We start from the raw sequence: 21,189 nt of genomic DNA, 5'->3' as shown, positions 1-21,189 counted from the left end.
TTATAGTCTTTCATGTGGGAGAGTATTAAAGATTTCCCAGTACCGAAGTACCAGTACTTGGAGGACAAGCTTTGATCCAACTGTGTAAAATACACTTTCTGGCTACTCTCTAGAGGGTAGGCCTAAGAGAAATCATTTTTTTTATTGCTTAATTTATTTTTTATTTTAAATATCCCACTAAGTTCCAGGAAATCCCGAGAACCTGAAAATCAATTGATTCCCCAGAAGCAGCAAAAATATGTTCGCCTATCAGAATCCCACTTACTGCACAGATGAGGTTTTACCATGTTTAAATATATACCTTGTTTGTATTTGACGTGTTTATTCAGACAGTTTGAACTGAAACAAATGCAAACACACATAGAAATAAAGTGTATGAGAAAAAAGCAGAATTTATACAATTCTAATGAGTTTGGAAGTCAATATTTGATCACCTTTATTTTTCACCATCGCCTGAAATCTTTTAGGCAAGTTTTCGTAATTCCATTAATTTTGACAAGATCCCCAACATTACTGCCTGAAATGCAGCCCCAAACCATGACAGAGCCTCCTCTACATGCTTTACAAATGGCTGTCATAATCAGTGCTGTAGTGCTCCTGACCTACTCCAGGAACCAACATTTTCAGATTTGGACTAATCACTCCATCAGATCTGTTGCCACTGGTCTTCATTCCAGGTCTTGTGTAGTTTGGCATACCCCACCTTTTTTCTCCCTGTTTCTCTTCCTTAAAAACTTCTTGACAGCCAACCTTCAACTGAGACTTTGGCAAACAGTAGATGGATCAACCAGGTGCCAAGGGCCAGGTGCATCTCTCAGGTCCTGCGTCACGTCTTTGCTGGATTTGTTTTCCAGTTTCTTAAGGACAAGACTTTCTGATGTTATTCATCTGCTGTAGTTTTTTTGTCCTCCACCTATCCGGTTTGCTCAAATTCTTTAATGGCACACTGCACACATGCTGCCTGCTGTGTTGGCATATTCCAAATTTTCATCTAAAAGCTCTTTTGGAATCATCTTCCTGGTGCAGAAATACTATTTATGGCTGTAAAACTCTGTTTCCCCTGTTACTTGTTAATTTTGGATTTCTGGAGTTAGTTTTTTTGTTGCTTGTTAGACTACCTCTCTCTAATAAAGGTTCATTGTCCATTTCTTCATTCTGTCCACATTATCCACACATTATGACAACTATAGTAGAAAGGCAGCGTTCAGCAGCCAGTCTAGGAATATATCATCATTGATTATGCACACAAAAAAGTCAAAAGATAGAAAGAGTTTTACATTTACGAATTAATCAGTTCAAAGCAGCAAGAACATAGATGATGGGAAGCTACATGGGAAGAAAAGGCTTGGTTACCCATCATGTTTATTTGTGTATATAGAGTAGAGCTGGCTGTGGACATTTAAAGGAATCAGCACAAATAGACATGAAACAGGACAACATCCTGCTGTCTGTGCGTTTTCCTTCTTTATCTTTCTGAGGCAGGACGTTGTTTAATAATATTATTATTGTTTTTTGTTGTTTAAGATAAATGTAAATAATTAAATCCAAAAATAATTTCCATTCCGTCGATGGTTTTCCTTTACAATAACTCCACTAGAAAACACACAGCCAGTCTTTTTTTTCTTTTTTTTGTTGGACTGGGTGAGAGTCGTTTGTGTTACAGCTCACAGTCATGCAGACCCACACTGGATCTAATGAGACTGTTTTGGGAAAGATGTCTGGAATGAGCTCTGCTGTCTTCAGGCAAGATTCTGCCACTCAGCTCTGACGTCGGACAAGTGTGTGTCTCTGTCTGTGTTAGTGTGTGTGTGTGTGTGTGTGTGTGTGTTATTTCCTGTATATGTTCACATGTATCCTCTTTCCTGTGTTCATGCTTGTGTGTGTGGGAGTGTGTGTCACTATGCAGCCATGTGAGGAAGTGAGACGTTTTTGTGCCCAGGGCCGGCTTCCGGACATCGGCGACCTTTAGGCCAGCATAGAGAGATGATGTCATCATTCAGGGACAGTGTCAAGTTTTGCCGGGAGAGTTTCTTGCATATGTGTATGTATGTTAGTCACTGCTATGTTTATGAGTTGCTCTCTTCTGCACTGCAGACTCGAGAAAGGGATATGTGCTCCAACATGGGGACTTTTCTTTCGATTGTTGGTTTATTTGCAGCATGTTATATAATGTGATGTGCATTTTTTTCTTTAAGCTGTGGAATAGATATTCAGATCTCCATCTCATAACAGATATATTACATTATAAATTAAACAGTCAATTAAAAGAAACATTTTTTTTTACAGCCTTTCTTACTGATACATAAAAAGCATATATTTTTATTAACATAGAATCCATGTAGATATAGCAGTGTCGAACCTTACAGCTCAAAATTAAAAATTTCTTCTTCTCTCTGTGGTGAGTTCATCAAAGGGTTTTGAGCAGCAGTTTTTGCCAATGTTGAACTGAAAAGCAAAAAACCGGCCCGTTCTCGTTCCTATAACGAGGTGAACAATGTGGCCTTTGTGTCTGTGATATTGGGTTATGAAATAATAACACTCGTCACCACTATGCCAACTCTCGCCACTATGCCAACATTCTCTGCTGAGTTTGGAAGTTTGTTCACTTACAAATGTATGAAAAGGCTCTCTGGTAGTTTCATTGTTAAGTAGAGAGACAGAATATCAACCAAAGATCCAGACACATACATTACATAAAAGTTATAAATGGCTGTGTGCCCATCTGGCATTACCTAATAGACATACATTATATAATAGATTACAGTCAGTCAGTCAGTTACAGATCATTCTGATCTCAACTTGTGTGTATAAAGCACACCTGTACACAGAATCAGTTTCTTCCATTCCAACCTCCCCACCATCATTGGCAAGACCAAAGAGTTGTCAGATGATGTCATGGACTGTAGATCTGCACAAGACTGGAATGGATTAAGACCATCAGGAAGAAGCTTGGAGAGAACTGTTGGTTATTCAGAAATGGAATAAATGCAGAATGCTTATCAATTTCCCTTGGGCTCATGTGGGAGAATGATCATGAGAGATGGTAGATGATCCAAAACGACACTGGAAGATGCTTGTCAAAGTTCTGAATGCAGCTGGGACCAAAGTCACCAAGAACACCTGCTGTGTTTGAAGGAAGAGAAATGCTAAATATGATCCAAAGAGCACCATGGCCACAGTCAAGCACAGAGGTCAATCTACGTTGCTACCCTCACCTATGGTCATGAGCTCTGGGTAGTAAAGGATGAGGCTGTGATACAAGTAGCAGAAATTAGTTTCATTTGAAGAGTGGCTGGGCTGTCCCTGAGAGATGGGGTGAGGAGCTTGAGACTTGGAGTAGAGCCGCTGCTCCTCCACATTGAAGGAGCCAGTTCAGGTGGTTTGGGCATCGGACTGGGATGCCTTCTCAATCCCTCCTAGAGGTGGTTTTCTGGGCATATCCTACTGGGAGGAAGCCCCGGGGCAGACCCAGGACTCTCTTTAGAGATTAGATCTCTCTGCCCCCTGGATGAGCTGGAGGAGGTGGCTGGGGTGATGAATACAATAGGAACTTGGACCCGAAGGCATAGCTGATATACCATCACCTAATAAACTGGTGGAGTTGTCACAATACTAGAACTTTGGACTTGATACCCAGAAAAAAATAGTTACTTAAATGGTGCTGAAGGAGCTTTTCTGATCTCTGTAAATTCCTCAAAGTTCAGTGTTTTGAAAGTCAACTATTTCAGCTGATAGGGAGGGGTGGGGCAGTGTGCCATCTATGCTGTATGAAGTTGTGTGTAAAACTGAAAGAGGTGAAGATGGCATTGTTGGTGTTGAAACTGTTCGGTATTGGATGATTATCTGTTCAGAGATTAATTGTTATTTATTAGTATCTGAACAATTCTTGATAACCCTTTAGGGTAATTGAAGAAAAACTCTAGCAAGTATGATAAATTAAATACAGTCTGTCGTCAAATGTTGTCCTTACCATGTCCACATGCGGTGCTGTAGATTCTGTGTGTGTCACAAGTCTGGACTTCTTGGCTTGTGTTGCAGTGTGCGAGTGCCAAAGAGCCTTAGTCATGACTCTCATTTTGTGTGTGTGTATGTGGGGGGGTAGCCTTTAGGCAGAAGGCAGAGTGATGAGATGCAGTCTGGCAGTGGGAATGTAGAGAAATTGAAAGATATGCAGCTAAGGCAAAAATCAGGACTGAAAGTAAATATTGAACATGTATCTCCATGTCAGTTAGTGAACTGATTTAACCATTTTATGTGTCTTATTACCCTAAAAAAGACATTTAATTTCTATCTCTGCAATAACCATTCCAAACTTCTAAAGTGGGGTCAACACCTTTAAATCTGGTATGTTTAGGCAACCAAATCTCTTGGTTAATGTTGGGGAAAGATTGAGCTCTGGGTTAACACTGCTTTGTGCATGACAGTGATCTACAAACGTCTGTTGAGTATTCAGCAGTTAATTCAGTAATTGAGCAATTAAGTGTCCTTCAAAATCAATTTGGTGAGGCAAATTAGTTACTTATAAACATATTTTGTCAGAGATAGGTGATGGAACCTGGCCTCCATTGCTCCCTGAAGAATTGTGTGACAGTGTGGTGTGAAAAGGCATCGTGTTTCTTTTGGCGTTGCTGGTCAAAATTCCACAACAGTCTTATCATATCATAATTAATGTAAATGTAGAAACGCGGTGCAGTCGATTAAGTAGAGGACTTTTACCCACTCCGAGTTGAATCCTGTATGAAGCCAAAAGCCTGCATGAAGCAGGCTTAAAACAGAGGGGGGACAGCTGCAGGAGAAGGGTTGTCTATTTTCAAATCCTTAAGGGTTTTTATTTTTCAGTTCTAGATTTCTGCCTACTGCAGCTTTAATTACAGTCCAAAAATTTGAAGCAGAATGAAAGTTGGTGACATGAGGGCAGAAGGGAAAAGAGAAAAGACTGAAATGCTGCAGTATTAAACAATAGCTGGAGAAAAAGCTCAGCCATTATTAATTTTGTGTGATATTTTGAAAATGGCATCGTTTTAAGTGTAAATACAGTCTCGTAATGACTCATATCGATCTGTGTTGGATGTGCTTTTGAAAATTAGGCCCAGATGTTTAAAGACTCCCTGAGTAGTTGTAAAATTTTCTTCCACAAAGAATCTACAGTTTAAAAACTCTCCTCCCCTCATCTTCCTGTCTCTCCCACCCTTCATCCATCCTCCATGCGCATTCTTTTTCATATCCAAATGAAGGAGAATGGCCATAATTAAACAGCATTTATGTTGTTCCTCTCCACAGTCTCAGATGCTAATTGGTGACACTGCAGCTCGGCTTTGTCCAATTACTCCCAGCTCTGACTCGTTTGATTAGCAATCAGTTTCATTCTCTCTCTTTTTCCCCAAAACAGCAGAGACGCTACTCGGCACTAAGTGGCTCATGAGACTCCCCGAAATTGCCCACGTCATTTCAAAATGACCACCATGACCAACATCCACTTCGAGTTAAATTCTCTGTGGAGGTTTTCTCTTTGATCAAATATCTGGGTAGTGACCGAAAGAATGAGATTGCAGACAAGCGGCGGAAATGAGCTTCGTCTGCAGGGTATCTGTGCTCAGGCTCAGGGTGAGGGTGCTTGCTCATTTGGGAGGGGCTCAGAGCAGAAACTTTAGAGCAGGTCCTTTCCGCATTGAAAAGAGCCAATTGAGCTGGCTTGGAAATCTGACTAGGTTGCCTCCTAGGTAAGGAAATGTGGACGGGTTCTACAGGAAGGAGGTCCCCCTCCAGGACAGACCCAGGACCCAGGCATGGCTTTGCATTCAAGTGCAGATAGCTACGAATTAAACTATTGATCTTTTCAGCATCGTCCCTAGTTACTGAATTTTTCAGATTTTAGACTTAGTCAGCTTCCTTATACTGACTTGAGTGGCAGTGGGATAAACCATTGGTTCCACCAACCTGCCAAATATTATGATAAATAATATAACACACGAGCACATCAGTGCATTTTTCCCCTTACCTGCCATGAAAGATGACTGCTCTCTCTGTGGGCATAGTTCTTCAAGAGGCTTCTTCCTTTTAAAATGAGTGCTGGTTCACAGGGAACCGTTAGACAACTGACATTGTCTAACACTGCAAGATATTTACCTTACAGTATGGAGCACCTTGCACTCACTCTGTTTTCATTCATTTTTTATTTTTGCTTCACTTGCTGTTTGATTAGGTCTTGGCACCAAAATTATGAGGTTATATTTGCATGTTGAAAAGTGATAGTTACGGATTCCCAGTGGGAAATGTCAGCGTTCCATATGTGATTAATTGGAAGACAGACCAGATGACTTACTGCAGAGACCAAATGAGTCAACTTAAATTTAATGGTGGTTTTATCCAGACTGTGCAGCACTTTGTAACTGTTTATTTTAAAGAGTACTTTAAAAATAAATTATAATTATTTCCTTTGCTGAAGTGCCAAAATCAAGGCTTAAAAACAAACACACACACACACACACACACACACACACACACACACACACACACACAAAGAGAAAACACACACATTGAAAACATGACAGTTAGAGAACCTGCAGCTCCCATGCCTCATGCCCTCAGCCCGTCCCTACACTTAGAGTTGATTTGCTGCTTTAGCAAATAGAAAGCTGTTTCTGATTCTGTGCTATCTGTGGCCCATGTTAATTGACTAGCTTATTTTTTTTTCCTACCTTCAGGGGTTCAGATGATTCACTGTACTTCCCTGCATGTGTGTGCTCTTGTGTCTGTCGTATGTCGTATGAGCTTTTCTACATTTTTTTGCCAAAGGCTGAGTCACTTAAAAAAGAAGGAATAAAAGCCATACACATTCTCACATGGACCCAGAGTCGTTCCTACACATCCCTCGGTAGTTTAATCATTTCAGTTGTTTTTACCTGTGGCTGAAGAGTCTTAAAACTAAACCTATCAAGAGGCTCAGTTGAGTGTTAACAAACCCACAGGACAACCCTATCCTCCCCTCCTTTCTCCTCCCTAATAATTGTAATAGCCACAATTAGCCATTCTGCTTCATTGGTTAGATGGCTAAGCTCAGGCCCTGTGGCCCATTAATGGTGAGCTGAGGTAAAACAGATTGAATTGGGAATCTTGTGCATGATTGAATTTGAATCTGAGCCAGCGGAGGGTTTTTAGAATTTAGAGGATGGGAAATCATTGCAGCGGAGTTACTGAGTGTGTTTGTCTTTGCAGTAATTATTCTGGGGAATAGTTGCTGTAATCGGGGTCTGGTACTATCCGGTGTGAGGGTTGCTGAGCCTGAGAAGAAATCAGGACCCTGTTATGCTCATGGTTTAAGTGGTTCTCCAGTTAGCCGTGGATGACCAAAAATAATGTTGTGTCATTTAAAAAAATCTAATTTGTCTAACTGGTGACCACTTAAGTCAATAAAACAAGCATTTTATGTCTATTATTACACAATCTTTGGGCAATGGGAAGACACAAAATACATACCGCATCAATCTGCCATGCATTCACTTTAAACAAAAGCTTGGCTAATCATTGACCCGCCTGCATACCTGTCATGCAGATGCCTAACTCCATATTTTTATTGCTCTATTAGAATAACTATATAACTACAACCCCATGTTCAAAAGAATTATTATTAAATTCTTGCTGGGTTTTAATGCAGGCCCTTAGTTCACCCACTGAATGAAATAAGCTATTGTAGCTTCCTTTAGCCTCAATTTAAGCCGCTTTCCTTCAATGCAAACAGCAGCAGGTGGACAGGCTTCTGTGCTCACAGCCAGAGTTGCTGCTCCTAGTGATTGACTGTACATATACTGACCTCACTATTAAATCTGTGTTAACATACATATATATTTACTACAGCAAAATGGGAAAAAGGTTCCCATTTTGCATAAATGCTTACATAGTTCTCTCCCAGTGTACATTATGCTGTATAAGGCAAAAGAAGTCAATGGTGAACACTGAAGTCAGTATTTGGTACAACCACCTTTGTTTTTCAACAAAGGCTGAACTCTTTGAGGCAAGCTTTCTTATAATTTATTTAAATAGCCTTCAGAAATGGTTCTCCGGACTTCTTGAAGGATGTTGGCTACCTCTTTCTTCTCTCAGTCAAGATATTTCCACACTGCTTCAGTAATGTTGAGGTCCAGGCTCCGAGGTGGCCAATCCATGACTGACCATGTGTTTGTTTGTTTTTTCCTAGATACGCTGTTTTGCCAATGCATTTTCATGCTGTGAGAAAAATCTGTTGCCAGTCCGATGCTTTCCAGATAGTATTGCATGATGGATTCAAATCTGACAGTACTTGTAGGTGCTCATAATTCCAGCAGTTTTGACAAGAAAGCCACTGGTTGAAATCAACCACGACAGAGGCACCACAGTATTTTACAGATGGCTCCAGATACTGTTGTATCTGCTGTACACACTGACAATGATTTGAAGCAAACATGTGAAATTTGGATTCTTCACTCCCTACCTGTACCTTAGCATACTGCAACCTTTCCCCTTTCTTAAGAAGAACTTCTTGACAGCTATCCCTCCACTATGACCATTTCTGATGACACTTCAGTGAACAGTAGAGGGATTAACTGAAGGCCCAACTGCATCTCTCAAATTCCTTTGTCAGATCTTTGCTGTTTTTTCCCCTATTTTTAAAGGACATGACTTTCATTTCTTCTCTCCTCCCCTTATCTAGTTTCTTCAAACTTTTTTAAAGACACACTGGTGAGATATGCAGCAAATAGCTCTTTGGGAATCATCTCCATAGCGGAAAAATACTATTTTATTTCTTTTCGACTGTTTATCTTTGGCTTTTTCATAGTTTCAACTAAAGAAATGGAGAAAAAAAGTGTTTTTATGACAAGCTGGTAGTAATATAGAGTCTAAAGATACAGTTAGTAATTGGAGGTGCCCAGGAGGCATCCTTGTCAGATGTCCAAACCACCTCAACTGGCTCCTTTCGATGTGGAGGAGCAGCGGCTCTACTCTGAGCCCCTCCCGGATGGCTGAACCTGTCACCCTATCTCTGAGTGGCCAGAAACCCTTTGGAGGAAGCCCATTATTGCCACTTGTATCCGCGATCTCGTTTTTTCGGTCACTACCCACAGCTCGTGACCATAGGTGAGGGTAGGGATGTAGATTGACCAGTAAATTGAGAGCTTTGCATTTGCACTCAGCTCACTTTGATAGACATTCAGAAAAAAAAGTCTTACTCCTTGAGAACAAAATCTAAAGCCATGAAAGGTGGCCCAATACTTTTGGTCAGTACTGTAGGTGTTTGTACCATGTTTGTTTTAACCCAAGAAATGAAAGACATTGTGATGCTAGATAAAAGCTTTCATAATCTGCAAAAGTCAGCAGCAAGAATCTTGAAAGCGGATGGTTTTCATCCAGCAGCAGCAATGTGCATCTTGTCCTCACCACCGGAGGGGATTTCCTAGTTGCGATGTCTCTGAATGCAACTGAAAAGTCAGTGGACTGAAGAGGCCATGACTGCAGCCTCCTCACCACAATTGGTCTGAAAATGTCACGCTCATTACAACACTAATACCCTTTACAATGCTGTCATCTCCATACTGAGGGATGGGAGAGCACATGCACACGCACTGACACACACAGAAACAGATGAAGAGCAGGATTGTTTCGAAGCTGCTGTCCTCAGCACTTTCTCAGGGACTTCCTGTTGTTAAGTCTTTGGGTGTGCTTGTTTTGAGTTACTGTCAGAAGTTCTGCTTGAGAGAGAAGCTTTGTGTTTGGCCTGATAACTTTGGCCTCCAGACATTGAACTTTGTAACAGAATGTGTGGATGTGTGTGCGCATCAGTGTGTAAATGAAACCTTGTTCTTTGTTAGAGAGCATCATGTCACTCATTGCCCTCTTGCCGCCCTTTTGTGTCCTAAAATCCCCAGCTGCCTGTGGTCACTGCGGTTTTGTATCTTACAGCATATTTCTCAAGAATTCCTCCCTCCTTTTAGCCTATGGTCTGCAAAAATTGGAGGTAAAGGGGAGGAAATTAGTGTGGAAATATACATTTATGGTTGTATTTTTATACTAAGAGCTGAGTTGTGCTTAAATGATTGTGTTATCCACAGATACTGGACCCAGGATAACCCCAACAAAAAAAACATTAACAGCTAAAAAGCTAAATATAAGCATGAACACAACAAAGCTTCTTTTGTTTAACTGACTGTTTTGTCACCTTGAGTGACGTCAAGCACTTGTAAAAATTTGACTAACAAGCATAATAAATAAAAAAAAAACATGAAAGCCAAGTTTTGATTCGTGCCACCTCAATTCCTGCCTACTTGAAATGCTAACATTTTTTGTATAACCCTTTATTCCTCGGAGAATTAAAGTGGTTCTTTAAATTGTTTCCATCTAATGCGACCTGATGAGTTTTTGTTTTGTTTTTTTTGCATATTCTTGTTCATGCACTACTGACAAATCATTGATTTTGGATTGATTTATCATCTGTCTGTCTCCTCTCTCCAGCTGTTTCCTGTCGCTGTTGCTGGTGGCTGCTGTAGTTTGGAAAATCAAACAGACCTGCTGGGCCTCACGACGTAGAGAGGTAGGACACATCTTGCCTGTGTGTTTATGTGTTTTTATGTGTGCCATTGTGTGCATATGCATTTGTATACATTACATGCAGAGCATTGTCGAGCTGTGTGTGCACTTTATTCTGCTGCACAGAAACGCAGCTGCAGCTGCCACATCAAAGGGTAAACACTGATACTACTTCCCACCCACAAGTTGTGAAGGGTGGGTTAATGTCATGAGTACTGGAAGGAAAAAAAATCTCTCTGCTTAACGAGCATCACCATGACGATAAACAAGGCCATTCCCCTTAATTAGTGCTCCTCATGAACCAATTAACTCAGACGAAGTGATGCTAAACGGAGTGGAATAGAGTGATATATCACTTAAAGCCTGAACAGATGCCACATCATTTCATATTTACTTCTGACCCTCCTCCGAACGCACTCGCAGACACATACAAAAACAATTTAGGCTCCAAATCAATCCCGTGCTGTGCTGTTTGACATGTTTTTTAGGGGATTTTTGTTTTGTTTTTTAGCAGTAACCCTTATTCTCTTTATCACACTTTCTGTTTTATGTTTGTGTCATCAGGGAGGAATCAGTGTTGGTTTTGTATAGCTGTGATAATAGTCTATTGTTACCAGTGTAATCCACAGATGTACCACAGGGAGCTATTGTGTTTAAATACACTTGTTGGTTCTTGCGCTTCCCCCTTTTCTCTTCCACCACTGTTTTGTCATCATGCAGAAAATGTTGATCTTTTCATTTGCAAATTAACTTTCCCCATTTAAATGATGACGACATGTCTCTTTTAGATTTATGATGTTTCAAAAATGAATTGCCTTCAGTTAGGAGTATTTGTAATCTTCTTAAGTGGAGTAAACCTTTATGCTCAGTTAGTGACGTTTTTCTCACATGGTGTATGCAAAACTAATTGTTGTTTGGTTTTTACAGATTTTAATGAATAGAGTCCAGATTGCAGATTGAGCCAGTATGTGACTTTGAGTTTGCATTAGCGTCTCTGCCGAATAGAAAAGCTTGAAGAACATTTCTGGTTGCAGAAAGTAAACAGAAAATATAAAAAACTCCACAAAATAAGCTGCTAATTATGTACCTGAGACTCTAAAAGATGTGTGTGCTGAAAACTTTAACAGACTTTCTGTTTTTTTAAACAGTCCAAACAAAATGAGCTCCCCTGCTGCTAATCAGTATAACAAACAGCAGTGTTGCAATGACAGTAAACTGGCATTAGCACACATCTGGCAGGCGTACGCTAATGAAGCAAACACGAAACACTGAAAACCGCAGTTCTTCACATCACCACTAGAGGCTGTCTTCTAAAGAGAAGCAATCCCAATAAAGTCCCGCATTAAAGTGTGTGACTTTAAAGATGAACAAACTATTTTTACAGCTTTATAACAACTGTATGTGTGGTGAATCTTTTATAACTCACCCCTTCTGTATTACTGTATTAACGGTTAGAGTTATGTGTGATCAGAGGCATGGCTGCTCTGAGGCCACTAGCTGTTTTCTGGGTATACCCTTAGCTAATTTGTGGTATTGTTGCCTTTTGGAGCATTTTGGGAGTGAAACTGTAGAATTTGCTTACATGTTAATCACCACTACTTCATAGGTATGGGTCTTTGTGTTTATATTACTTACCAAGGTTGTTGGCATTAGGTAGTTACTTGAAGCGGCATTTAAATATTATAACTTTAGACTAAAAAAATGGTGTCACAGTGGTAGGACATATCCTTCATATACAGTCTATGATCATCATACAGCTAAAAAGCTGTAAAACCCACCATGCTGTGACAAGGGAACAAGCTATGTTCAAAAGTAGCTGATTTTAAACGTACGTGTGTGTGTGTGTGTGTGTGTGTGTGTGCGCCTGGGGCGTCTGTATCCAGTAAGGGTCCTAAGGCTAGACCCCCTATGCTAAGTGAGCCTACCGCAGACATGAGCGAGACAGATAAATATGAAGGCATGCCGGCTCGGACGTCGCCCGGATCAACAAGGTCCGCGTCAGGTGTTGAGGAACCAGGGCACCCTGACGACAAGTGGGGTACTGGTGGGCAAGAGACGAAAACAGGGCGTTGTTGGAATGCTACTACGCAAGTAACCCTGGCGGAAGGGGTTACATGAATAGGATGAGGGACCTATGAATTCTTCGATACCCAACATCCACAATGACGGCGAAACAACTAGTAGCTCAGTGTTCCAACATTCGAAAGAAGGGACTGCTCTCACAGCTAGAGATTGACGAGGTACAACATAAATGCTACGGCAAGGAGGAGTCAGGACGCCAGGTCAGGGGGGAGATATCATCACCCCCACCCGAGATTGGGTTCATAGCCCAAAGTGCGATAGGAGAAGGATCGTTGAGTGCGAGAGGAACTGACCCGAAAGATAGGATCATGGCCAAGCTTGAAGACGGAGCAATACTGGAAGAGCATATGGGAGAAGGACGCGGATCTGAGGGCAGACCATAGCGACCTCCCTGAACAGGGTCCGGTAACCATCACAGTGGCAGACATCCAAGAAAGGGTCTCCAGTATGAAGAGTTGGACAGCACCAGGGCCCGACATGGTTCACGCCTACTGGCTGAAGAAGCTGACTGCACTCCACGAGCGTCTGGCAGCACAAATGAACCAGCTGCTAGTTAACGAGAGACACCCGGAATGGCTAACCGAAGGTCGGACGGTCCTGATCCCCAAGGACCCCAAGAAGGGACCGGTCCCATCCAACTACCGACCAATAACCTGCCTCAGTACTACATGGAAGCTCCTGTCAGGCATCATATCGGCTAAGATGAACAGGCACATGGGTCATTACATGAGCGGAAAGGGATTGGCAAGAATACCAGAGGCGCAAAACACCAGCTACTGGTAGACAGAACAGTCAGCCGAGACTGCAAGACCAGACTGACCAACCTGCCAGACTGACCAACCTGTGCACAGCCTGGATTGATTACAAGAAGGCCTATGACTCAATGCCCCACAGCTGGATACAGAACTGTGGGGCACCTACGCCCTAGAACTGTACAAGATCAACAGGACCCTAAGAGCCTTCATCAGGAACTCAATGGGGATGTGGCGTACAACACTAGAGGCCAACTCCAAGCCCATAGCACAAGTCACCATCAAGTGCGGGATCTACCCAGGAGATGCTCTGTCCCCACTGCTGTTCTGCATAGGCCTGAACCCCCTCAGTGAGATCATTGACAAGACTGGCTACGGATACCGACTACGGAACGGAGCGGTTGTCAGCCACCATGGATGACATCAAGCTGTATGCCAAGAGTGAACGAGACATTGATTCACTGATACAATGAGCAATGACATTGGAATGTCGTTCGGACTGGAGAAGTGTAGTCGGATGGTAACAAAGAGAGGGAAGGTAGTCAGAACTGAGGGGAACTACCAGAAGGCAACATTGCAGACATAGAGGACAGTTACAAGTACCTGGGGATCCCGCAAGCGAATGGGAACCATGAAGAGGCCGCTAGGAAAGCTGCAACCACCAAGTACCTGCAGAGGGTCAGGCAAGTCCTGAGGAGTCAGCTGAACGGTAAGAACAAGATCCGGGCCATCAACACCTACGCCCTGCCCGTGATCAGGTACCCTGCTGGGGTAATAGGCTGGCCAAAGGAGGAGATAGAAGCCACTGACATAAAGACAAGAAAGCTCCTTACCATGCATGGAGGGTTTCACCCCAAGTCCAGCACCCTGAGGCTGTACGCTAAGCAGAAGGAAGGGGGCTGGGGACTGGTGAGTGTCAGCACCACAGTCCAGGATGAGACAAGAAACATCCACGAATACATCACGAAGATGGCCCCAACTGACAGCGTGCTCAGTGAATACCTCAGGCAGCAGAAACCCAAGAAAGAGGAGGAAGGCGAGGAACCATCATGGAAGGACAGGCCCCTGCACGGTATGTACCACCGGCAGATAGAGGAGGTGGCTGATATCCAGAAATCCTACCAGTGGCTGGACAAAGCTGGACTGAAAGACAGCACAGAGGCACTAATCATCCATAGAGGCTGGGGTCTATCACACCAGGCAAGACCCCAGGTGCAGGCTGTGTAAAGATGCCCCAGAGACAATCCAGCACATAACAGCAGGGTGCAAGATGCTAGCAGGCAAGGCATACATGGAACGCCATAACCAAGTGGCCGGCATAGTGTACAGGAACATCTGTGCCGAGTATAACCTGGAAGTCCCAAGGTCAAAATGGGAGATGCCTCCAAGGGTGATGGAGAATGACTGAGCTAAGATCCTGTGGGACTTCCAGATGCAGACGGACAAAATGGTGGTGGCTAACCAACCGGACATAGTGGTGGTAGACAAACAGAAGAAGACGGCCGTAGTGATCGATGTAGCGGTACCGAATGACAGCAATATCAGGAAGAAGGAACACGAGAAGCTGGAGAAATACCAAGGGCTCAGAGAAGAGCTCGAGAGGATGTGGAGGGTGAAGGTGACGGTGGTCCCCGTGGTAATCGGAGCACTAGGTGCGGTGACTCCCAAGCTAGGCGAGTGGCTCCAGCAGATCCCGGGAACAACATTGGAGATCTCTGTCCAGAAGAGCGCAGTCCTGGGAACAGCTAAGATACTGCGCAGGACCCTCCAGCTCCCAGGCCTCTGGTAGAGGACCCGAGCTTGAAGGATAAACCGCCCGCAGGGGCGTGCTGGGTGTTTTTTTATATATATATATATATATATATATATATATATATATATATGATATGATCGTTTTTTTTCTGGTTTACAGCAAAATGGAAAAAAATGTGAGTGAATACTGAGCATCAACTCATTAGAGTGTCCAGATAATGAATTTCACATATCAGCCTGATGATAAATCAGTAATGTGTTTAACGTCTGAAAAAAGGCGCTTACAGACAATCCAGTTGTTGTCAATTTAAGTAGTCAGTTTTTTGGCCTTATCATCTGTCTTTAATATTTTATGTTGTGCAGAATCTTTTCTGAGAAATGACAAGTGAAATATAGAGCTTGATATAAACATTGAGGATTCTTGAACAGCTTTATCCTTTGTGTGTGTGTGTGTGTGTGTGTGTGTACGTACTTACAGGTGTGTATGTGTCTGGCGCAGTGATTGATACTCTGATGGGTGTTTAGCCACCTGTGACCCGACCAACACAGTGTTTGTTTAGCCCTGTTTCTCAGTGTGAGGAGCAGTATGTTGGTTGCTGGCAGGCTGGTTGACACTCTGCTACAATATTTATGAGAGCTGGTCTCATATCACAGCACAGCCGCAATGCTTACTGCACTGTTGGTTAATTTCCACATTTCTCTGTCTTTAACTGTGTGAGTCTCCCTCATTCTTCCTGAAGGCTATTTTCTTTTTACTATCCTTTCCTCTGGATGATGGAGGATATAATAAGTGAAAAGTTGCACAGTGGAGAGAAATTATTGTTATTGGAACTTGAAAGATTCGGCTCCGTTTTCCTCCCGTCGTTATTTACAGTGCAGTTATATAAAATAAATTACTTCTTTAAGCACATTGTTAAATCAGAAAATTCTAATAGAATTAAAGTGCAGCATTGAAAGTATCACGGAACAGCCATATTTTTTACAGCTAGTAGTGCAAGAAGTTACTGTCTACCACATGTATATAAGCAATGCATTCATTGTTTTTACTAAAAAGTTGGGGATTTTCTGTAATACATGACCTCAAAACCGACCTTAATCTGAAAAACGACAGATTAGTCTGTCAGTGACAAAATCTCGTTTTCCTTCTTTAGCTCTAAGGGCCAATTGTGTCTTTTCTATTTTCCTTCAGATGATACCTGAAGCTTACAGATCAATCTCCAACCTCAATTTCCCACTGTATCATTTATGTCAGATGATATATATGACTCAGAGGCACACTTACCCACACAGATACAGTTCTAAGCTTCGCAAACTCAGTTTGGCTTCAGAAAAAAAACAAGCAGAAAATTAACCATGCTAATCAATAGCGCTGATTTCTTTCTTTTTATGATTTCTTGGTGTTGATGTATTTAGTGTCAACCTGATTATTAGAGAGATAAACTGCTGCTCCTTATGGGAAAGGATGGATAGTACAGCCATGTTTATCTAATGTAAATTTTACATTATATGAACTACAAGCTGTTTGCTGAGCTGTTTGTGTGAGCCTTGTTGTAACAGGAATCTACTCAGTGGTCAATTCATTAGATACACTTTTTAATCTACCAATTAATGCAAACATCTCATCAGCCAATCACATGGTAGCAGCTTAATACATTTAGGCATGTAGACACGGTCAAGGTGAACTGCTGAACTTCAAACTAAGCATGAAAGTGGGAAGGTGATTTGTTATTTAAGTGACTTTGAACATGGCGTCGTTGTTTCCAGACAGGCTGGTCTAATTGTTTTAGAAACACACAACCACCTCTAGGGTTTAATAGTTTGAAAAAGAGAAAACAATCCAGTTCTCCTTCTTGATGCCAGAGTTTAGAAAAGAATGCCCCAACTGCTTTGAGCTGAAAGGAAGGCAACATGAACTCGAATAAACACTTCTTACATCCAAGCTACCAGGTCAATATGGACCAAAATTTCTGAGGAATCTTTTATCACGTTGTTGAAGTTAAATAGCATGGTGTACCTAATAAAACTGATACAATGAATATAGCTACTTTTTCCTCTAGATGAATTGATGCATTTGAGCCTCGTGTTGGTGTGAGTGCTCGTGACAGTGTGCCCACCTCCCATTATGCTACCGGTCTGCTGACATCACTCAGGACTCCCATATGATATGGGTGTGATATAGATGTGAATATACATATTTCAAAGAGAATTTTCTGACATCTTTCAACACATCAGCACATCTTTGTTTATAACCACCTTTTTAAATGATCAGGATTTATTGTCACTTAACATAAAAAGAATTTGTGAACTGAGCCGTAATATAAAGATATTAAAAGTGTCAAGTCTGTCAGGTTGTAATACTAGAAAAAAAAGTCTCTTTCTAGCTTTTCTGTAGTGTGAAGTATCATCTGTTCATTGCTCTCTCCCTCTCTCTGCTGCGCTCTCCAGAGAGCTGGTCTAGTGGGGAACCACAGCAGAAGGTGAAAATGGGATCTCTTCACCGTTAATTATGGATCACAACCAGCCACGAGACTACAGAGAAAACTGGATATTAATAGAACCGCAGCTTTATGTTAATTGCTTTTTTCTCATACTTGTTTTTTATTACCAACAATCATTTTTGGATATGAGATCAAACAATCAAAAGCTACTTTGAAATTCTAATGCTGATGCGCAGAGACAAGCTGCGCACCATGTCTCTGGTTTTCCCTAATAGGGTTGCTCCTCTGAAGAGTGAGTGTGTGTGTGTGTGTGTGTGTGTGTGTGTGTGTGTGCGTGTGTGTGTGTGTCTGTAGTGTGTGGATTTTTTGAAATCCACCACAGCTGATGCTGCCTCGCAGCTAGATAAATTAGTCAAATAAAAATGAAAAGCTAGAAAGATGGCCAGCCAGAAGGACAAGATTAAGGCCTTCTCTGCACCGCTGACACTTTTTCAGATGCCTTTTTTTAATCATTCTCTTTTTAAACTCTTATTTGGCCTCATCAGAAAAAGCAGAACTTTGTTATATGAATCTGTATGAACACTCTTATAGTGGAAACAATATTTGTGGGACGATACCTTGAAAAGATCCTGGATTTGGTGATTCTAAATTGACCATGGCTCATAGTTATGTCCCTCCATGTGTTAGCCCTGCAACAGACTGACAGCCTGTCCGGGGTGTACCCTGCGTCTTGCCCTATGATACCTGATAGGCTCACATTTTAACATATTTGGGCAAGAAAGTTACATGGCAACACCCTCCTCCACTCGCCTAAAGCTATGAAAAGTATCTGACTAATGTTACATGCCTTTTGTTATGTTTAATAATAATAATACTTCTAATAATAATATTAACTCAGATTTGTATAGCACTTTTCAAGAAACCCAAGGACACTTTCTAAAAAAAAGAGAAAAGAAAAAAAACTTCAGGGCCTTGATCAAAAGCTGAGATTTGAGTAGTTGTGAAAAAGTCCTGTAAAGCTAGAAGAGGGTTCCAGGGAGTGGGGGCTGATGATTCTGTCCCCAAATGTACAGAAAACATGGGTGAGGTTTGTAGCATCTGAGACTGTGTGTATGGTGTATGAGGAAGGAGGTCAAACACGTAGTGAAGGGTATGATAAGGGAGAAGAAGGATCTTGTAAATGATGTGTGAGTTAACTGGGAGCAAGTGAAGAGTTAAGAGAGCCGGGGTGATATGTTACCAGAGTGCAGGTTAGATGTCTGGCAGTTTTGGGCTACTGTGGTCTGCCCAGGGCTTTGCTGTGGATCCCGAACAGGACGCCATTGCAGTTATCCAGTGGGGTGGTAACAAAGGCATCGAGTGTCTCTGCTACAAAGTCAATAAGTGATGGATGAAGTCAGCGATGCTCATTTATTGGAAAAAAAACTGCTTTACTGACAGATTTCATACGAGCCTGGAATGCAAAACTTCTGCAGATGCTGAGGTGGTACAACCGTCAGTGTTGAGGAATAGAATTCCAGCCTTCGAGTAGGATAGAGTAGGGCCCGGGGGGCCACAACCAGGAATTCTGTTTTACTACTGTTGAGCTTGTGCTGAAGATTATAAAATTGGAGTAATTCTCAAGTGGCTATAGAAGAACTGCAGTTTTCTACATTCCTACCTTGGCTTCATCTTTCAGCCCAGATTTGAACGTTTGCTAAAAGCAAGTCATAAAATGTCCTATGGTCTTTACTCCAAGTCATCAAACACCAGTTTAACACTCGGTTATGTTATGAATGTTCTGACGTAACATCTGTGGCTCTCTTCTAATGAAGTTGTGTTTTAATACTGTGAAGCCACGCCCTATTCTAAGTTGATGAACAAGACACAATTTCTCAAATGTTAAAGTGTAAATTTACATTTTATAGCTGTGTTCTTAGCAGCATTTAAACCATCATCAAAACAAACTGTCAAAAACCAGATTTTCAGCTGCCGATTCACATAATTATCTGATGCTATGATGATTTAGTTGCTGGCTTTATACTTCTAATACAGGTTAAAACAAACTTTAATATGCGATTCAATTGAAAGTCAATTTTTACTGAGTGTTTAAGCTGGAAATCAATAGAATATTACAAAATAACCATTTTTAATTAATGTGAAACCTTTTTGAATAAGTCTGTGTCCCATGTTGTTTTTATGATGATGTTAAAAGTCTGCCTGCACATTCTGTGCATCTGTCTCGCTACTGTATAAAACACTTAGTTTATTTATTTGCTTGGTAGAGTTTTTTTTTTTTTTTAAATTCACATCCCAGACAGATGTTGTCACTTGTCTTCGCTGATAAGTTATCCTGAAGACTTTATTACTTTGCAGCACAGCCGGTTTCTGCTTCTGAATCTGAGCATCGCTCTCCCTCTGGCTGACGGCGCCCCCTGACCTCTGCAGTCTTCACCACTATTACAGCGGCTCCACCTCTCACATTAATTTTCTTAAATTAGATGTTTGCACTCCCCTTGCATGAGGCAATTAACATATTGTGTCATTTTTCCTCTACACTCATTAAGGAATTATACTCAGAGATGCTCCACTGCAAATTACAGGAGGGTGAGAATTCTGTGCATAATGAAGAAGAAGCAAGCTTGATTAAATTTAAGTTTTGAGGCTGTTTTGTTTGTTTAGAACTTGTCAGTGCTGCACTGCAACCAGCAAGCTGGCTTATGGAGCTAATTATGCTGCTGTAAATGCTTTCCTGAGGTCTCTTACTGTCTAATTTCAATGGCGAGATGATGAGTCAAAGGTGCTTAAGCTAATTTTAATGACAAGATTGTGTCAATATTATGGCGCTGTGAGCCAGAAGCCATTTATTACCAAAGTAAGTAAGTCAAGTTTAAAATATAATAAGCAAACTTAATTTTTTTAATAAAGCTTAGAATTAGATTATATTGCTTGGAGAGTTTTTTTAATTTCAAAATAAAGGCTCTTCTTTTTTTCCCCCCTCTTCTCCTTTTTATTAAAACTGTTGGGTTTCCATGATTCTGCAGAGGTGATGTTATGCTCTGATTGCTCAGTCCTTGGCTGCAACACACTCCAATCTGCAGTTGGAGAGATTAGCCTGTCTGGACCACTGAATGCCAAATCACTTGTGTATGGGTGCCGTTTTTTTTTTTCCCCCTCTGTGTGTGTTGGTGCTACACAGCATGTACATGTGTTTGTGTGTCCTATTATTTAGTTGGCATTAATCGAGGTGGCAGATTAGTAGAAGAGGTTTAATGTGGCCAAGCATGGCTGGATGTCTGCGGATGACCGCTGTTTAAACAAATCCAAGGGACGAGAGGAGAGCGTAGACAAACACATGCACGCACCATGACCAGCCACCATGCAGCCTGTGCTTAACCTCCAAACGTAGTCATCCCGACTGTTGCATTTACGAGCTGGCCAAGTCGCAAGTGTACAAACACAGCATACAGAGAAAATAATGGGTTTCACAATGAGCTTACCCGAAACCCTGGCTGATTAGGTCCCACACCCGCTTTCACACCTTGGCTCATGTGATTAGAGGATCACCAGGGGGTCCTTTGTCCCTCTTTGGGGGGATACTCCCACTGGGTTTAAATCTGGGATTCTCG

The 21,189-nt window shown here is 41.7% G+C and overlaps 1 protein-coding gene across 5 annotated transcripts in view; it reads left to right on the top strand.

Annotated features, from left to right (window-relative positions):
• atrnl1a (attractin-like 1a) overlaps positions 1-21,189 on the top strand; it is a 338,833-nt gene that overhangs the window by 192,477 nt on the left and 125,167 nt on the right. For all 5 annotated transcript variants that reach the window (XM_025897448.1, XM_025897447.1, XM_005473721.4 and 2 more), the window contains one exon: positions 10,483-10,561. In XM_025897448.1, coding sequence (XP_025753233.1) covers positions 10,483-10,561 — 79 coding nt within the window. The remainder of the gene's footprint in view (positions 1-10,482; positions 10,562-21,189) is intronic.

The sequence above is a fragment of the Oreochromis niloticus genome, linkage group LG13, assembly GCF_001858045.2.
Source record: "Oreochromis niloticus isolate F11D_XX linkage group LG13, O_niloticus_UMD_NMBU, whole genome shotgun sequence".
NCBI classification, from domain to species: Eukaryota; Metazoa; Chordata; class Actinopteri; order Cichliformes; family Cichlidae; genus Oreochromis; species Oreochromis niloticus.
The sequence above is the reverse complement of the archived record's forward strand: the minus strand, read 5'-3'. Positions and strand labels throughout refer to the sequence as shown.